We start from the raw sequence: 18,877 nt of genomic DNA, 5'->3' as shown, positions 1-18,877 counted from the left end.
AGGGTCTCTGCTGCAAGCTTCCATTTTTTCCTCTCCATCGCTCGCTGGCATTTTCCGTCAAATAAGTCATTTCGTGCACTCAAAATTTCTTCACCTAATACCTCAGTTGTTTCCTCTCCGATGCACAGTGGTCCAATCAGCGAAATACGTGATCGTGTGATATTGCGCCAAAACGTGAAGTTTTTCGCATACAGTGTCTTTAGGAACATTTTTTGGTATAACAAGCCCCTTCTTGTGAGAGAAATCTTTGGGTGATTAATTCCCTTAAAAGTGAGATACGAAATTTATTTTCTCGTATATTCGAGATACAGGAATCTTACTTTCGGCAAAGTTGTAGTAAATATCAATGCAAACAACTTTGTCAAAGACACTATACTTGTATCTCTTCATGGAAATTATCTATTCGTGGACAAACCCTTTAAAACAGTTTTCAAACCATGACTTATTCTGGTCAACTTTTACGTGTTCATAGTGTTCTAGAAAGTTGTTTATCTTGCTAAAATAAACGTTTTTGTAGAACATTATTATAAGTGATTTTCTGCAGTTTCGGAGATTTTCAGCATTTTTGATAAAAAATAATACTACTTTGAGCTGAAATATTTCCCAAGGTGGCAAATGGTGGCAGACCAAACAACTCCTACTTAAAAGTACAACAAAAAACCTTTAAAATCAAGTGTCAATTGAATGTATCTGTTTGTATCCTCAAAAGTTATAGTTGTTTTAAAAATCCTTCTCAGTCATGTTTATCGAACAATTAAAATGTACTTCGGATGCAATAAACGCCATTTTGTTTATGTTGTCAATCTCTTTCTAACAAGTTGAGTTTCCAGCAATTTTTTCGCCTATTCTCGAGTCGAAAATGAATGTAGACTGAAAATTATTTGACGCAATTAGTAACAGAAAAACTTCCAAATAACTAACTTAAGTCTATTTTGTTCAATACCTTCGATCGGTGTCTTTTCAAAAGATCCCACTCATAATGGGCTGGTACCAAATGGCCGAAACACAAATGGTCGAATCACGAATGGCCGAAAATCCAAATGGCCGAATTTCAACAACAGTCACAGAAGACCGAATTTTCTCGGAATGACTTTTTAGTCTATTTAATTAGAAAACACGAATTGACAAGCAGTTAACAATTAACTTTACTCAAACAAAAAATAAAATAAGCAACACATCTTTTTGTTGTACTTTTAAGTACGAGTTGTTTGATCTGCCACCATTTGCCACCTTGAGAAATATTTAAGCTCAAAGTAGTACTATTTTTCATCAAAAATGCTCAATATTTCCGAAACTTCAGAAAATCACGTATAATAATGTTCTACAAAAAGATTGATTTTAGCAAGATAAACAACTTTCTAGAACACTATGAACACGTAAAAGTTGACCAGAATAACTCACGGTTTAAAAACTGTTTTGAAGGGTCTGTCCATGAATAACTCTTCATAGACAATTTCCATGAAGAGATACAAGTATGGTGTCTTTGACAAAGTTATTTGTATTGATATTTACTACAACTTTGCAGAAAGTAATATTCCTGTATCTTGAATATACGAGAAAATAAATTTCGTATCTCACTTTTAAGGGAATTAATCACCCAAAGATTTCTCTCACAAGAAGGGGCTTATTATACAAAGAAATATTCCTAAAGACACTGTATGCGAAAAACTTCACGTTTCGGCGCTATAGCAAACGATCACGTATTTCGCTGTTTGGACCACTGTGCGATGGTCGAAGTTCCGAATCGGAAGGCACTTTTTCCAGTATGCGTGCGTATTTCTCGGCAGCTTCCGGATTGTCTGATAGCCACATGGTTTAGATTAACGCCGGCCGATAGATTAGAGCTCCTAATCAATGACCGCAACCAACAGGAAGCATATATTGCTGATGTTCGAGAAAAACCTGTCATCGATAAGAACATGATCGATTCAATTCATTGTTCGTCGGTCAGGTAATCCCGGATAGACTTGTAAATACATCCACAGAGAAAAACTTCGGATCACTAGGATTCGGGAAGCTGTAAAGTTGATGCACCGCTGACCAATGACGATTATCACTTGTGTCGGTGTGCACGCTATAAGGTCAAGCTGCCATACCATATCCGCGGTGCTAGGCAGTGCTGATAGATAGAGTCAGTAGGATTTTTGTACTAGCCCCTTAACTGTCCTGTACTCTGACAGCCGGCTACGGAGTCGTTAAAGAAGAGTCAAATCTTAGGAAGATGTTCAAGCCCAAATATCCCTATCTAGTTGCCTAAATCCACAATCCATATAGAGGCTAGTAATGGAATCACCATCAAGGGCTGACCTTCAAGGCGGGTAAGGCTATTTCTCGTCCCAATAACCAGCGGCCACATGACGACCTTTTTCTTGTCAATTTCATGTAACTTGAGTAGATGGCCATATGGGTCTCTGTGTTTCACAGTTTCTGCTTTGGCAACCACTAAATCATATTATTTGAAGCAATTTAATATTGGAATGTTAGAATAAAGTGTATTATATATCTCCGTAATTATCTTAAACACCAATCACAAATCAAGACTACTTATAATTCTAGAAACCATCCACAACTGTGCGTTTCTTCGACCGTTCCGATTACTACAGTTGCCACGGGTCGGATTCAGAGTTTGTTGCAAAATGCGTCTTCAAATCAACAAATGTAGTGAAAATTATGGCACCAGCTGGTTTGGACGAAGAGTTGCCGTATGTTGTGTTGAGCAAGAATAACTTTGAAGGACTTGTACGAGATCTTCTGCTTGTGCGTAATTATCGAGTAGAAGTCTACACAAACAAAGGCCCAATGAAGTCATCTAACGGTTGGGTACTGGAATTCAAAGGATCGCCAGGAAACTTGACTCAGTTTGAAGACCTGCTGTTTGCCAATAATGATATGGTTTCAGGATCAGCGCTACTTGCTCTACATTTAAAGCAAGATGGTCGACAAAAAGTTGTAGGAGTTGCATGCGTTGAGACCAACGAACGTCTTTTGTCCGTATCTGAGTTTGTAGATGACGATTTCTATTCTGAGCTGGAAGCTATGATTGTGATTCTCGGACCTAAAGAATGTATTTTGCCAACAAAAGATTTTGAGGTAAGCCATTACAACTAGTGTTTTGTTATTAATTTTATGTAACTCTGCTCCATTACAACTAGTGTTTTGTTATTAATTTTATGTAACTTTGCTCCTGTTACAGTACGCCCGAATTGAAACTATGTTAAAGAGAAATAACGTAGTAGTAACTACGAAGAAAAAGACCGAGTTTTCGCTGGAAAAAAACTATGTCATACAAGATTTAAACAAATTGTTGCGATTTTCCAAGGGACAGCAAGAGAGCGCAAATTCATTGCCAGAAACGTCAAATACCATAGCATTGGCAGCACTAGGAGTATCGATACGTTACTTAGAGTTAGTAAATGATTCCTCTAATCACGGACAGTATCAACTGAAGCTATTAAATTTGAATAGGTAAGTAGGTATATAATGATAATTGCAGTTATAACTACCGAATCATGTAGTTTTTCTACCTCGACGGATTGCATAGCCATCAGCCATTAACGAAACTAGCGCTCATCTTTAGAGGGGGATATAATTCCGGGGATATTTTTTTACCATTTTATTTTAACTTTAACTCTTAACTTTATTCCGTCAGTATGTTACATTCAAATGCAGACTACTGTATGGAATTAAAGAGATAAATTTCATCAGTTTGACGTCGTTGAAAGTTCAGTATCTATTTGAATTGAATTATTTACAACGAATTTGTGTAAGCGATATAAACAATAACTGCTTTTCAAGAGGTGTTACTGTCAATAATATTTTCTCTTCATGTATACCTACATATAATAGTTTCATCACGTTTCTCGTTAACGAGACATGTGCAGTTTTATTTTTATAGTTACCTATCTCTGGTAAGCAATAAATATATAACTTTATGCTACTAATTTGTAGATTTGTTCATTTGGATGCGGCTGCCGTAAACGCTTTGAACTTGTTTCCCAAGCGGGGCATTAATATGAATCTACCAGCTTTCAAATGGCACAGCGTTTTAGGAGTACTAGACCGTTGCCGAACCCCTCAGGGTCATCGACTGATGGCACAATGGGTGAAACAACCACTTCGAAGTTACAACATCATCAAAGATCGGCATGATATAGTAGAGTGTCTTGTTGATAGTGCCTGTGTTCGCTCTGAGATGCACGATTTACATCTAAAACGACTTCCAGATATTCTTATTTTAGTTAAAAGGCTACTCAAAAAGAAAGCCTCACTGCAAGATATTTTTCGTCTGTATCAGGTAGTGCTGCGAATACCAAAGATTCTTCGACTTTTGGAAACATTAGAAAACACAGCAATCAAAAGTATTATTTACAATCCAATGAAAGACACATTGGCAGATTTAAAGCTATTCAAGGCCATGGTTGAACAAATTCTGGATCTAGAGGCAGTTGGGCGTGGGGAATATTTAATAAAGCACACATTCGATGATCAACTAAAAGAGCATAAGGATAAGATGGATGAAATCGAACAGAAGATGAAGCGTTTACTCTCAAAGGTAGCCAAGGAACTGGGTCTCAATGAGGGCACTTCGATTAAGCTTGAATTCGTCAGCCATCTCGGATACCATTTTCGGATTTCTCTCAAAGATGAGACCATTATTCGCAAAAATTCAAATTTTCAGGTTTGTTTTAAATATGAATTGGCCTATATAATCAATACAACAGACAATTGCTCTTACCCTCTCTAGGTGCTGGACGCAATCAAAGGTGGTGTGCGATTTTCAAATGAAAAACTCACGGATTACAATACTGACTTCAGCATTTCAAGAGAAGCTTATCAAGAACAACAAAAATCTATTGTAGATGAAGTAATTCGGATTGCTATCGGATACGTGGAACCTTGTACCATTTTAAATAATCAGATCGCGCAAGTAGACTGTTTTGTTAGTTTTGCAGTTGCTGCAACTAGTGCGCCTGAGCCATACGTACGACCAAAAATGCATTTGGAAGATGAAGGTGTATTGAAACTAAAACGTTTGCGTCATCCGTGCTTAGAGTTGCAAGAAGATGTTAATTTTATTGCAAATGATGCTGAATTTCATAAAGATCAAACAACGATGTACATCATCACAGGACCCAATATGGGCGGAAAAAGCACATATATTCGCTCCGTCGGGGTAGCCGTTCTAATGGCTCATGTCGGTTCCTTTGTTCCTTGTGAAAAGGCAGATATTACAATTGTTGACTCAATACTCGGACGCATTGGCGCAAATGATAATCTCAGTAAAGGCTTAAGTACATTTATGGTTGAAATGGTTGAAACGGCAGGGATTATACGAACCGCAACTGATAAATCTTTAGTTGTCATAGATGAGCTAGGACGAGGTACATCTACATACGAGGGCTGTGGAATTGCCTGGTCCATCGCAGAATATTTAGCGAAGGAAAAGAAATGTTTCGCTCTGTTTGCTACTCATTTCCATGAAATAGCTGAAATGTCGGAGACGATCACAACAGTTAAAAGCTGTCACATGGAAGCAATCGCTGATAATGACAATTTCACATTGTTGTACCAGGTTAAGCCGGGAGTTATGCAGAAAAGCTTTGGAATACATGTCGCAAGGCTAGCGAACTTTCCCAAGGATTTAGTTACGGTAATACCCATTTTACTTATCCATTTTGACTATTGTTAATTAATACATTATTACCTCTTACAGCTGGCTCAAAAGTTATACGAAGAATGTGAAGACCACTACACTGAGCTGCAAGAAAACAAGGATCAAGAGGGAATCAGAGTTTTCCTTTCTTCGATAGAAAAAATTGCCAATGTCGATTCAAATAACGATGAGTCTATAGGAGCGATGCTACAGGATATTCGCCAAGGTGTGAAGAATGCTAATAGTGCTTATTTCCGGAAAACTTTTCCCTCCTTGTATGTTTAAATCAAAAATATAAAAACAAGTTTTGGTATCAGTACAAGCATTTCGCATATTTTAAAACTATTTAATTTTACATTTCTCCACAGCACCGCTCAGGTAGCATCTAGGTACGATACTGGTCTAACAAGCCAGTCGTTGTTGTTCGAAACTCGGCTAGGTGTTGCACTAGCCCCGTAACTGTGCTGTACTCTAACAGCCGGCTACGAAGTCTATCGATTCGATAAACAAGGGTCAAATCTTAGAAAGACGTTTAAGCTTAAGGCTTTTTCTCCACAGCTTTTTTTATTCCAGCTTTTGATACACTCAAGTCTCGTTTTACATGCACTATACAGTAGAGATTTGTATAACGCGGATTAGTAGAACGCGGATTTCTATAGCGCGGGTACCACGATATTTCTATAACGCGGTTTTTTGCGTATAACAAATACACGTAGCATATGGATATTGAGTTAATTGGGGCTCAACTCGAATTTTGAGCGATTTTGAACAGAATACGACCCTGATGTCTTTTAAGAAGTTGTAGAGCATATAACAGTTGACTCTCTGAGTGATATACGGAACCACAAAGTTACGGGTTGGCCTGCTGGAGGTTCCGGAATATCCCTTGAAATTTTCGTATTGGTAAAGTTGGTAAAATTGGTAAAATATTTTTGAAGTAAAGTAAGGCCATTACAAATATTTAAAAAAGTTTTTGTCCCTCCGGTGTTGGGCCACTGAAGGCAGGGGGGGGGGGGTTGCGAAAAAAAACGAAGAGAAGTTTTAATCGAACAAAAAAAAATGGATTTTAGGCATTTTAACTTAAAGTTTAAACGTGAAAACCAAATCTATTCTTGCTTTTAATAAATAGGGTAAGGTGGTGCAAAATGCACCGCTTAAGCAAAACATCATTTTGCAGAGCAACGGCGTGTTGGTTCCACGTTTTTCAACTTCTAGAAGACTTTGGGATCTTTTTTACACTTACTCCTGGTGAAATTTCCTAACAAAAACCAGTATTTTTTGTTATTTTTGACGATTTTTGGCAAGAGTCAAAATCATTATGTGAGGCAGAACGCCAAATCCCGTGGACAAAACGCACCCAGTTTGCCCAGTTAGGCGTTAAACGCAACCACAAAATTTACCATTCAATCACGTGTTATATAAACTCCTAAAACTAGGCTGCCGCAATGGCGGAAGCGTTAGTTATAGCGTTTGTTGTAAACGCTTGTTTGCTGGGACATAATGGGTTCATATCTCAACATAATTGGCAATAAAATTTAATCATCTACTTTTCTCTAACTGATGTGTGATAAAATATTGTAAGTTAAACAATGTACAATTAGGTTTAAGGCAAATTCTAAGTTCTATACAATACATAATATTGCTACATTTTTAATAAATAATCCGAAACAAAAGATGTACTGCAAATTAAAAATATTTTATAACTGTTCGATCCCGCTGTGATGCATTCTACCCCTGTTTTGTATTTTGAAGTTTTTTGTAATATATGTGAAAAATATGCATAGTTAATGCCGTTTTTGTGATGAATCATCGAGTATGACAGTATATCAATTAGATAGACTGTATTTATTATGAAATTTGCATACCGACTAATGGTAAAAGCTTAAGAGAAAACCGTGATTTCTTACATGTGGAATGAGATCGCGGATAATCGCTTGATTTTATTGGATGTGGATTTGATGCTTTTACAATTATGAATTAGCCCTGTTTTACACCAAAATAAAATGCGCATGCATAATTCCGCGTTTTTAAGCAATTAATAGCATGGGCCATTCTACCAAGTCCAGTCCAGTCTACTATTCTACTAGAAGTATATTTCGACTATTTGTGACTCAATTTGGCCATTGGATGGCTCACCGGGAGAAAATTCAAAGCTTACCTGATATTGGTCACTGGGAATGCAAATGTTTTTCATTTGTAACAGATTAAAATGAAATGGAATATCTGCAATCACCAACTAAATAGGCCGCTCATGACTCGACATTGCCGCAAAAACGTTCACTGGAAAATTAGGATTTGCCGTTGCCGTCAAAGTGAACAAGAAGTGGAAATTCACGTTGAAGTTCGCGTTACAATTTGAAAAAAGTTTGATATAAAACATTTCGGATTTAGAAACAGAAATAATGCAAATACTGCAAATGTTCGCTGACAAATAAACGAGGTTATCTCGCAAGTTTGTTGAAATTACCAATTTCGCTAGTGTAATTTGATAGATGTGGTATAGTAAACTGGACTACCGGTAACATTTACTCTACTTACAAATCTAATAGCAAATTTATCAACTTTTGTATAAGCTCTTCACCAGATATTGCGCTCTTCTGGGAAAATTTTAACAGAAATCTAACCATCGTAGTTAGCCATGGCCATTTCGTAATCCGCGTTGACGATATCTAATATTTTTATGGGTTTTGCCTGAGAAAAAGTGAGAGACAAGTATTATTGCTTTTGTTTTCATCTTTTCCTGGACAATTCAGAATGGGGCTTCTTGTAAGAGCGAACAGGCTACGAACACTTTGTTGCTTTCGCCAACGCGATAAGCAGTTCGATGCCCTTGATCATCAATTTTAATCATTTAATGTCGGATCTTTCGGCGCATTTCATAGTGGCCAGGCTGAGTCACACCGCTGAATTTATATTCCTATTTTACGTTGTTCAATTCGAGGTTGAATGAACATAATTCCGAACTCAAAGAACAATTTTCGCTCGTTGACCACTTTTACGGATGTTACGGATGGATTTGGTCCGGATCCGGATAGCTTCTCAATAGCACGGATTGTTTACTTTACTTATATTACGCCAAAAAATAAGCCATAGGGACTTTAAAAAGAATTTTGAAGCTATGAGAAAACATCATAGAAATGAAAATTAAGCGGATGTTCCGGAAGCTCTGGAAGACCAAGAGGGGATTTTTTCTGTCTCACCAAGAACCTGTAAGATGGAAAAATATATACTTGACATCTTTCCCAAAGGAACCATGGTCGTGTTGATTCAAAATTTCGTAAAATTCGGGTATAGCCCCAATTAACTCAATTTCCATATGCTACGTGTACTTGTATAACACGCTTCATATAACGCGGTCCCAATTACCCGCATTATACAAATATCGACTGTATTTTCCTTTCTTTTCCCTTCACGTTTGATCTTGCCCTGAACATACTATTAACATCTGAGCAATTCCAGCTCAACCTAAAAATCCACCTGACAATTGACTGCCATCTCCATCGAGATGAGGTACGCGATTTTTTTATTTTTAAGTTATACGAACTTTATACTAAAATATAAATTACCAATTAAGTATAAGTTAGCACAAATTGATTATGCCCTTAAATATTTATAGAGTTTATCATCATTTTCAAGTCGTTAAACTCACACTTCAATAAAGTGCCCTATTTCATATTCAAACATCATTCGTTTTCCATTGGAACATTTTTTCCTATCGAAAATTACACGGTGTGACAATTTTTTTTTTAATATACTTTGCAAGTGACCTAGTGTACGTTGTTAGTCACACCTAGTACATCATAAAAACACATATGACATCATCCTAACACCCCCAAAATTTCAAGTTATTCCAAAAAAACGTTTTTTTGGCTAGGTGTACACATACTATCATGAATCTTATATATAAAAATGGATTTCTGTCTGTCTGTCTGTCGGGATGTTCCTTATAGAATCAAAAACTACGGAACCAATCGGCGTGAAAATTTGCATGTAGAGGTTTTTCTGGCCAGGAAAGGTTTTAGTGATGGTTAGAGACCCCTCCCCACACCAAGAGGGGGGGCTTCCATACAAATGAAACACAAATTTCTGCATAACTTGAGAACTAATCAAGCAAATAAGAATTTATTCTATGGTAAATTGAGACCCCTCCCATCTTTAGAAGGGGAATTATGACTCCTCTCCCCTTTAAAAGGGGAGGTTTCGATACAAATGAAATACAAATTTCCTCATAACTCAAGAACTAATCATGCAAATGGAACCAAATTTGGCATGTGAAGGTTTTCGAGGGCAAGAATATTTTCTATGGTGAATTAGAACCCCTCCCCATTTTAAGAGGGGGGGCTCCTGTACCAATGAAATACAAATTTTCTCATAACTCGAGACTAATCAAGCAAGTGGAACCATATTTGGCATGTGGGTGTTGTTGGAGGCAACCATTTTTTCTATGATGAATTAGGACCTCTTACCTTTTTAGGAGGGGGGCTCCCATACAAACGAAATACAAATTTCCTCATAACTCTAGAACTAATCAAGCAAATGGAACCAAATTTAGCATGTGGGTGTTTTTGTAGGCAAGAATATTTTCTATGGTGAATTAGGACCCCTCCCCACTTTAGGAGGGGGGCTCCTATACAAATGAAAAACAAATTTCCTCATAACTCGAGAACTAATCAAGCAAATGGAACTTAGTTTGGCATGTGGGGCTTTTAGGGGGCGGAAATTTTTTCTATGATGAATTAAGGCCCCTCCCCTGTTTAGCAGGGGGGGGGGGCTCCCATACAAATGAAATTCAAATTTCCTTATAACTTGAGAACAAATCAAGCAAATGGAACCAAATTTGGCATGTGGGAGATTTTGGAGTCTTGAATTTATTTTATGATAGTTAGAGACCTCTCATCCCTGTGCTAGGGGTATATGGACTCTCATACAAATAAAACAGAAATTTTTGAACGAAACTGAAAAACTAATCGAACTCGAGAAATTCAAGACTCTTCCATAAAACATTAGTCAATAACAAGACCACAAAAACTATCTCTAGTAACACTAGATCATTCAGGACGAGACGGCCGCGAGTGTTGCCGGTGACCCGCAGTCGGAAGCGCCGCCCACTGGGGGGAGGCAACTCCCCGCAGACATCACTACTGTCTAGGTTTATTTGTTTTCCTAGGTCTACCAGGGTTTCCTGGAACTAGCGATAGCAAGTAAGGAGAGGATCGCGAAATGGTACTTTCAACAAAAAAGTTTTCCGTGAAATGGTACATTCCGCTTAAAGTTTTTCGCAAAATGATATTCGGCGAAACGTTGTACAATTATGGCGAATATTACTATCCGCTTTCTGGCTATGCAATGAGGGGACACGGGAGTTGTTTTCTACTTTACTGTGAAGACATCAACAATTAGTTTGCCACTTACTGCTCGAGGGGTGGTCTATTGAAGGATTACTCGTAGACAGGGATGGTTCGATCACTTTGACTCAATTTTGATTCATTTGACAGTACCGTCTTAACGGGGCCAAATATAATAAAGTTATGTACGGTACATTTGTAGAACAAGTTATTATCTATAATTTTGCTGAATAAAGTTTTGCTGTATCTTTTGTAGTTAAGGCGCTACAATGCTAGTATCTTATTAGTGACTAAATGAACGTTCATTTAGTCACTGATGAGTTACTAGCGTTGTAGCACCGTAACTACAAAAGATACAGCAAAACTCTGTTCTGAAAAATTGTAGTTTAGAACTAGTTCTACAAATGTCCCATACATTACATTGTCATATTTGGCTCGGCTGAGACGGTACTGTCAAATGAATCAAAATTGAGTCAAGGTGATCAAACCATCCCTGCTCGTAGATTACATAAAAACCTTTTACACACTTTTTGTCAATTACCTGGTAGTCTGTTCTCTGTGATTAAACTAACCATTCCTGGTAACTAATAAGCATTATCATAAGCAGCAAATCAGCGTATCTGGCATTTTATACTGCACGTTGTTGTATATTAGCTTTTTGACTGCATAATAAAACTTGGTTTATGGTACGAAAACGAGCGTTTGCTTTACGAATTCTTTCGTTGTTTTCTACCACGAAGTAGATTCGTAAAATCAATCCTGAATGTTTTGTACATAGTAACAAAGCTATATTCGTACAAATTATTGCATTTTACAAAATGGTTCGTAGATTTTACGAATGCACGAAAAGGCTGTCGATAAAAAAATACTAGATTTCACTATTTTCCAATCGGTGTCAGTATGCTACATTACCGACACCTATCGCAAAATAGCGAAATCTTTATTATCTCTGAAAAAAAAAGCTGATTTTATCGAACTGAGCTCGTTTGTCATACTTCTTTACGAACAGCCGACGACGCCGCAAACCACTGATCCACAGCTACTGCATATCAAGAACGTCATAATTGCACAAGTCTATTTTCTCTTCATACAATCTTCGCATCCCGTTTTCGTCGATAATGATGCCAGACAACAACCGTGCATCAAATGGGTCTTGATGCAAGACAGCTGACGAATGTGCTCTCGTAAAAATTACGAACCATTCGTAATAACAACATTTGCGGTAGACAATAAACCTACGAAAGTTTTTAAATGGTATGAAATTATTTGTACCAGCTACGAGTATAGTTTTACGAATGTTTTTTCAAAAACAATACGAAATTATATTCTTAGTGTGGTGATGCTTATTGGTTACCTGGGATGCTTTCATAGTTACGTAACTGCCAAAATGAATCATCTAAGGTTGAACTCCTCAGAAACTTGCAAAACTCGAGATTGTGACAAAGATCATCCGAGATTCATGATTTATGTACAACACAAGTTAATTTGTGGCAATACGAAGTTTGTCGGGTCAGCTAGTAACTCAATAATTTTCCAAGCAATTTTTAGTTTTTTATACATTTTTTGAAAGCTTAGAGGATAAGCTTTCAGGATATATATACATTCACTATGGTTCTACAAAAGTTAGACGAGATTTTTTCAATTAAATATGAAATTTAACTAAAAAATTAAACTATGGGTAAATATCAAATTTGCAATACCTTGAGAACAGCTGGCTTTAGTTCATGTTATTGCTTTATTATTCAAATAAGACAAGTAGTTATTCTTTTGGCCTTGAAGGAACAAAATTTTGATGTTATTTTTTATTATTTTACCAACTATGTCAGCCAAGACAAGATTCAGTGTAATTTGTTTCTGAAAATACTCTTAATTTCCTACAACTTTTCCTTTGACGCCATTTTAATCAAACAAGTAGTTTTCAAGATATGATGTTTTGAAAAAAAGTAATCTCATTTCTAAATGTGCCCTTTTGAAAAGTCCCACTTCATGAAAAAAAAAATCAAGTTTAGTGGAAAATGAGTCCTTGCGTGGTACCCAACACATCAGGAAAATTTCATTCCAATCAAAAATAGTCGAGTCAAAAATGACCTTTTTTCAGCGAGTTGAGCTGGAATTGCTCATCTATGTTTCACTGCTTTTTGCTACCATTTTCTTCGTCTCTTGTAAATATTATCCTTATAACAAACTAAATAAATTAAAAATTAAAGGGTCTTGCTCTAAACCTAAAGTTCCTTATAAATTATTTTTTAACGTCTTTGTATGAAACATCCTCCTCATTTCCTCATTAACGAATATGCTCCTGATAAAGTTGCTCTACATAGGTGTTTATCATTTTGGATAGCAAGTTATAGTATCCAGGTCAATAAATAAATTTAATATTTAAGCATTCCTAGAATGAGACGAAATTTCCGGCACATATCTTTCCTATCTATGTCATTATTTCTAGATAAATAATCACATTAATCATTCATGTTCACGCAGAATAGCCCACTGGGTCCTCACTGGATTTCTACCACAAAGCCAAGGACTCCATTCATGACTGTGTTCCATATTCTCCCACACGTGTGCTTAAAATCACATGCTGTTAACGGTCCTCTCTTCATTTTCCGGGGACTCGGTAGAGAAAAGTTTGCCATCAGGAAGTTGCTCTCTTGTTTAGACAGGAAAGCGCATGTCCTTATGCTTTCGAGCGAGTCCTAGGTGGGTTCCGTTCCAGTCACCCCGCTCAATATCAGTGACTTATGAGAGCTTTACCTTTTAGGACGTGTTAACTTTTGTCGGGGTTGTACTTTCTACCGGGTATCAAGTGTTATTCCCTTTTAAGTTAATCTGTTTGAGGATGTAGGAAGAACACATCAGTCGGGTAAGAAGTGCGACAGCTTTGAAAATATTCGAAAAAGGAAGTGTTTGCAGTGGTGATAGACGATGGCACCTGTCGCCGTGTGCGGGTTGGCAAAAATGCGTTGACACTGTTAATATTGTGAGCTTGTCCGTGACGAGTGGTGGCAAATTTTTGATTAGATGGAAATCTACCCAACAGGATTGCTGCAGCATTCAAAGTAAGGTTACAATTCTATACGGATGGGTGGAGAAATTTTTACATGTGTGTGAGAAAGTGCTTCCTTCGTAATAGTTATATAAAATGTACGCTGAAATAGCTTTTGTGGTTCCGAGCGCGGTATCTAAGCTTATTTGTATCAAAGATTTACTGTAAGCCAATTGATTCTAGATTAGCAAATGTCAATGTATAAACTACTAAAAAAATTATCGTTCCAATCTCGTTGTTAAAGCAATATAGCTTGTGTCAAAGTAAAGAGCATATGTTTGTACTCTTTTATAGTAATTTCCGATAGATATATTTTAATTGAGAAATACATGAAGTTTAAGTCCACGTAAGAAGTTCACACCAGACACCACGTGAAATGTTGTAATCGGGTTCAATAAAACTAAAACATCTGGCAGTGATATGATGGTGCTGCACTTTTCAAGTAGCGACCAGAAAAATGCATCTATTATCTGCAGATAAAATGTATTGAAGAAGTATCTAAACATTTCATCCCTACCATGATCATAAATACTAACGAATCGTTTATGGAAAGCAACTCAACCAGCAGTTTTCAGATTTGCGTGGTCAATATTGCTTAATTACCTGAACCGTATTATACAGTAACGAAAGCATCGATTTGTTTTCCTGGGCATACTTTATTTAAATGATTCAAACAATCACATATGAGCACATTGTTGTGTGTCAAATCCATGACGACATGTTCAGAAATTTTGTTTTCTTTTATTTCAATAAAAAACAGTGACAGTAACCTTGTCTAATAGATGCATTCCAGTGTTGCAGGACATCACAAGTAAGCATTCTTACTATACAAATCAGTTCCTACGTCACCAACTGTAACTTGAAATATAGGTTATCTTTGGTTAACCACCCAGTTAGCTTTAAGGTACGATGCAGGTCTTACAAACCAGTCGTCGTATGTTTCTTATCTCGGCTGGGTGGTGCTTGCTAGATAGACTCAGTAGGACCATTGCACTAGTCACGAATTTTTTCTCGAAATCAGAGTTTTGTCATTTGGTTCGAACTGACTTAACACCGACCAGTTATGCCTTAATAGTGAAGCCAATGACCGTTTTGGGATTTAGGTTCCATACCTGATATGGAGTAAGAAGGAAACTTGCGAAGAAGTTGTACCTTGATAATGCAAGAGCCCTGCAATTACAGAGCAGATACGCTGAACTTTCAGAGGTACCTATAGAGGTACGTAACCTCGAGATGATAAGTACACCCGGGGGATCGCCCAGGTCCAATTTTTATTGGGAGTTTGACAGACCGGACCCCACGACAAGGAACGCACGGTATTACGGCGGCTAAAAAACCATGTCGTCCCTGCGCTGGTCTACGACGATACTACACTGGAATGGTACTGTAGCGCACCCAATGATAGTTAGTCACCCACGTGGCTTCTGAGGAATAAAATTTTCGTTACCACATACCAAAGCTAGGCGACTCTTTTTTTTGTTACCTGTTTTTGCTTCTTTGCACACTCTCTTGATTTCCGACTCACTTTTTATTGCATCTTCAAACTGCAAACCCTACTAAACAAAATTACTTTTTGATATCACGTTTAAGTTAGTGAGCTTTTTACTCACTGCAAGCGTGGGAAATTTAGAATCTCGACTCACGACTTTTCATTAGATTTTAGATCTCTTTAAATAAAAGCTGGTACAACCGAAAACATTTCAAAATAATTAATTCACTAGAACACTACACGGTACACTAGAAAAATTTCAAAATAATTAATTCACTAAAACTGTCCGGAATTTAAGCTTAATTCTCACCATCGAATGGTAAGCTGTTTTCTTACTACTAACTTATTTCACTTTTGCACTTTGATTTTTGATCTTAACTCGTTGGTGGTCTAAATGGAAACGACCGATCGTCTAATTTTCCAGATTCTTCTAGCCTGTATTTCTTCTTCCCTCTACTTGTGTGCACATCCTTATTCTTATTCCTAAATTCCCATCCTAGTCTTTCCGGTGTTTTGATAAAAGTTTCCATATAACAAATTTTCATTTTCGCTCTATTAGATAATCTTACCAGTTTTACCCATACAATATTTCTTATGCTAATTCGATCACTTTCGCGGATTGCCTAACGAAAGGCGAGTCCAACTTCGTTTCGTCAATGCAACCATTGATTACATGATTGTAATGAAACGATTCTATACTCGTTTCTCTATGTTTGATCGCGAACTTTGAAACCCAATTTAGGCTGAATAGTTCGCCAATACTATCTGTGTTCCATTCTATGTTATGTATAAATATGTTGTGTTATGTTACGCTATATTATCATTTTGAATTGGAGCCACCAGTTTGCATAGATATAGGGTAGACGCTCCATTAGTCGCGTAGCTAAGCACAATGTAATTTCTATTTTCTTGTTTATTGAGCTATATGCTTCAAATTATGCTTGTGGGATATAAATTTATCAAACACAGGGTATTTGTCACAAGGCAAAACAATTGCACTTGCTGTACGAGAAGCTTTATAAAGAAAAAAATGAATTTTCCGATTCAATTATATTGTACCAATAGTTGCGCTAATGTTCTCTTAATTAAGTTTGGTGTTCCTTTAATTGTGTTATTCCGTATACATTGCTATGTTGCTAAGTGAAAAAACATTGTAGTGCAACTATAGAAATGAGCGCCTATAGTTGTGCGCTTCAACTGCGCCTATAGTTGAGTTAGATTTTAGAAAATCGGCATTTTAGCAAATAATGCTTTAATTTTAAATGGTATAGTCCAAGTATCAATACTCCTAAGAACTTGTTTTATAGAATGAACGTAATTGTTTTATTTAAACTGCTACGGTGAAGAAAATGTGCATTAATAATGAATAGTAGCACAACTATTGGTACTACCACAACTATTGGATCAACTACCCTAATAAATTTCCACAAATAAACATTGGTTTTTGGCTTAATATCACCCCCGTGACGCAATCTCACCCTGGATGGCGATATGAGTTAGCAGTCATCTGTCCAAAAGGCGGCGGGTACAGTATAAGCGATACTCATGTTATTTATAATTGTTTCATAGACAATTGCAGATTCGGCCTATGCGAATCATATAAATTTAATTGTGTGAAAAATGAAACACAAGAAGTAGGTCGCAAAAATCTAAAAAAAATCATCTGCAAATTCGATAACCCATGGATTCGATTATCCGGGTGCAAAATAACTAGCCTAATTATCAAGCCATCAGCATCATCCTCATCATTATCATCATCATGCCAAATGTTGGTAGTGTTTGCAGTACGTCGCAAGCTTGATAAAGGGGGTGTGGAGTCTCTCCTTTGTCTAGTCGCTGTGTGGTTCAACGGATCATCGTTACTGCCGGTGACCCATGTGGAATGGGTTCGAATCCGGTCGTAGTGCTCCGATTACAGCTTGGTTCGATCCATGGGATCCAACTTGTATAAAAGATTGCGGTACACAACTTCTTAAGCGTTGCCTTTAATGACCCTCCTTTATCCTCCACCTTCCGCTCTTTCCCCTTCACGACTGGTCTCAATCTATTAAATCATATCGACTCTTTGTTTCATTACTTTCTTCTACTGTAAAAACGTGCTGTTGAGAACTTGACCCTTCTTTATCGACAGACTTCGCAATCGGCTATTAAAGTACAGGACAATTACGGGGCTAGTGCAACGATCCTACTGACTATATAGCAGCCGAGATTCGAACATACGACGGCTGGCTTGTTAGGCCAGCATCGTACCCCGAAGCTAACTGGGCGGTACCCAGTTCTTCTACCGTTTCCACCGTAAATTGTAAAAACTACCATTATAAAAACTTAATTATATGCATGACCTCATTTCAAGGTCAAGACAAAAAACTCTAGGTTGGTTTATCATTATCGTCATCATCTTCAACCGGAAAGAGCAAATAGATGAATTTCGGCAAATCTACTTTTTGTTTTTAAAATGTTAATTTTCAATGTAAAATTTTAGATTTATTTTTTCCAGTGTTTTTTAAATAAAAATTCAAGATATTTCAAATCAAAAAAGTATTTATTAACCCCTTTTCAAAAATTATTCTGGACCCAATATTGGAAAAACTAAGTATGTAAGGTTGCTTGTTTAGATAATTTTTTAAAACCACCAAGTTTCATTGGATTCTGAAATGGCGATACCAACCTCATAGATGAGTTGGCACAAAATCCGATTTCGTCAGAAAATTCAACAGAAACAAAATCTAAAGCTGGAATAAAAGAGCAAACGAAAACCGGAACAGCAGTCAGTACTTGAATTCGCCAAAGAAACGTCAAGCAGGGATCATTGAGAATAAGATTGCTAAAGCTATTTATATGAAGAATATTCATGCAAATAGATACCACCGGGTATGAAATGGAGAGACTTACCTGGAAGGAGCGTCAAACATAGCTCTGGCTCTCTCAAGCTCCCATCTAGCGCCTCGACGCAAATCTAAGTCAAATGATGACGGTCGATGGCCTTACCCGGAAATGCTTCATGTACTTACTGATGTACTTGTCCTCCCAGTTGGCTTCGAGGTATGGCGCTGGCCTAATAAGCCAGTCATCGTATGTTCGAATCTCGGTTGTTAGAGTCAATAGGATCGTTGCAACTGGTCCTGCAATTGTCCTGTACTTTCACAGCTGGCTGCGAAGTCTGTCGTATAAAAACAGAAGGTCAAGTTTCGATAACAGAATGTAGCACCTAGGCTTTGCTTTGCTTTTTTTACTTACTGAAGCAGCTAAGCTAGGAGGTGCGAACTAGAGCGCTTGTTCTCCAGGTTAGGGGCGGCTCACACTGCATCTGTCTCGAAACGGGCGGCTGAATATGAAATGCTGTA

General features: G+C 37.3%; 1 protein-coding gene across 1 annotated transcript in view; it reads left to right on the top strand.

The window, feature by feature from the left end:
- The window catches only part of LOC128740185 (DNA mismatch repair protein spellchecker 1), a 46,157-nt gene that overhangs the window by 12,065 nt on the left and 15,215 nt on the right, over positions 1-18,877 (top strand). Inside the window, exons 3-8 of the mRNA XM_053835713.1 lie at positions 2,557-3,090; positions 3,194-3,465; positions 3,949-4,678; positions 4,745-5,650; positions 5,714-5,928; positions 6,022-6,031. Of these exons, the coding sequence (XP_053691688.1) occupies positions 2,557-3,090; positions 3,194-3,465; positions 3,949-4,678; positions 4,745-5,650; positions 5,714-5,928; positions 6,022-6,031 (2,667 nt within the window). The remainder of the gene's footprint in view (positions 1-2,556; positions 3,091-3,193; positions 3,466-3,948; positions 4,679-4,744; positions 5,651-5,713; positions 5,929-6,021; positions 6,032-18,877) is intronic.

This window comes from Sabethes cyaneus, chromosome 3 (genome assembly GCF_943734655.1).
Source record: "Sabethes cyaneus chromosome 3, idSabCyanKW18_F2, whole genome shotgun sequence".
Taxonomy (NCBI): Eukaryota; Metazoa; Arthropoda; class Insecta; order Diptera; family Culicidae; genus Sabethes; species Sabethes cyaneus.
The sequence above is the reverse complement of the archived record's forward strand: the minus strand, read 5'-3'. Positions and strand labels throughout refer to the sequence as shown.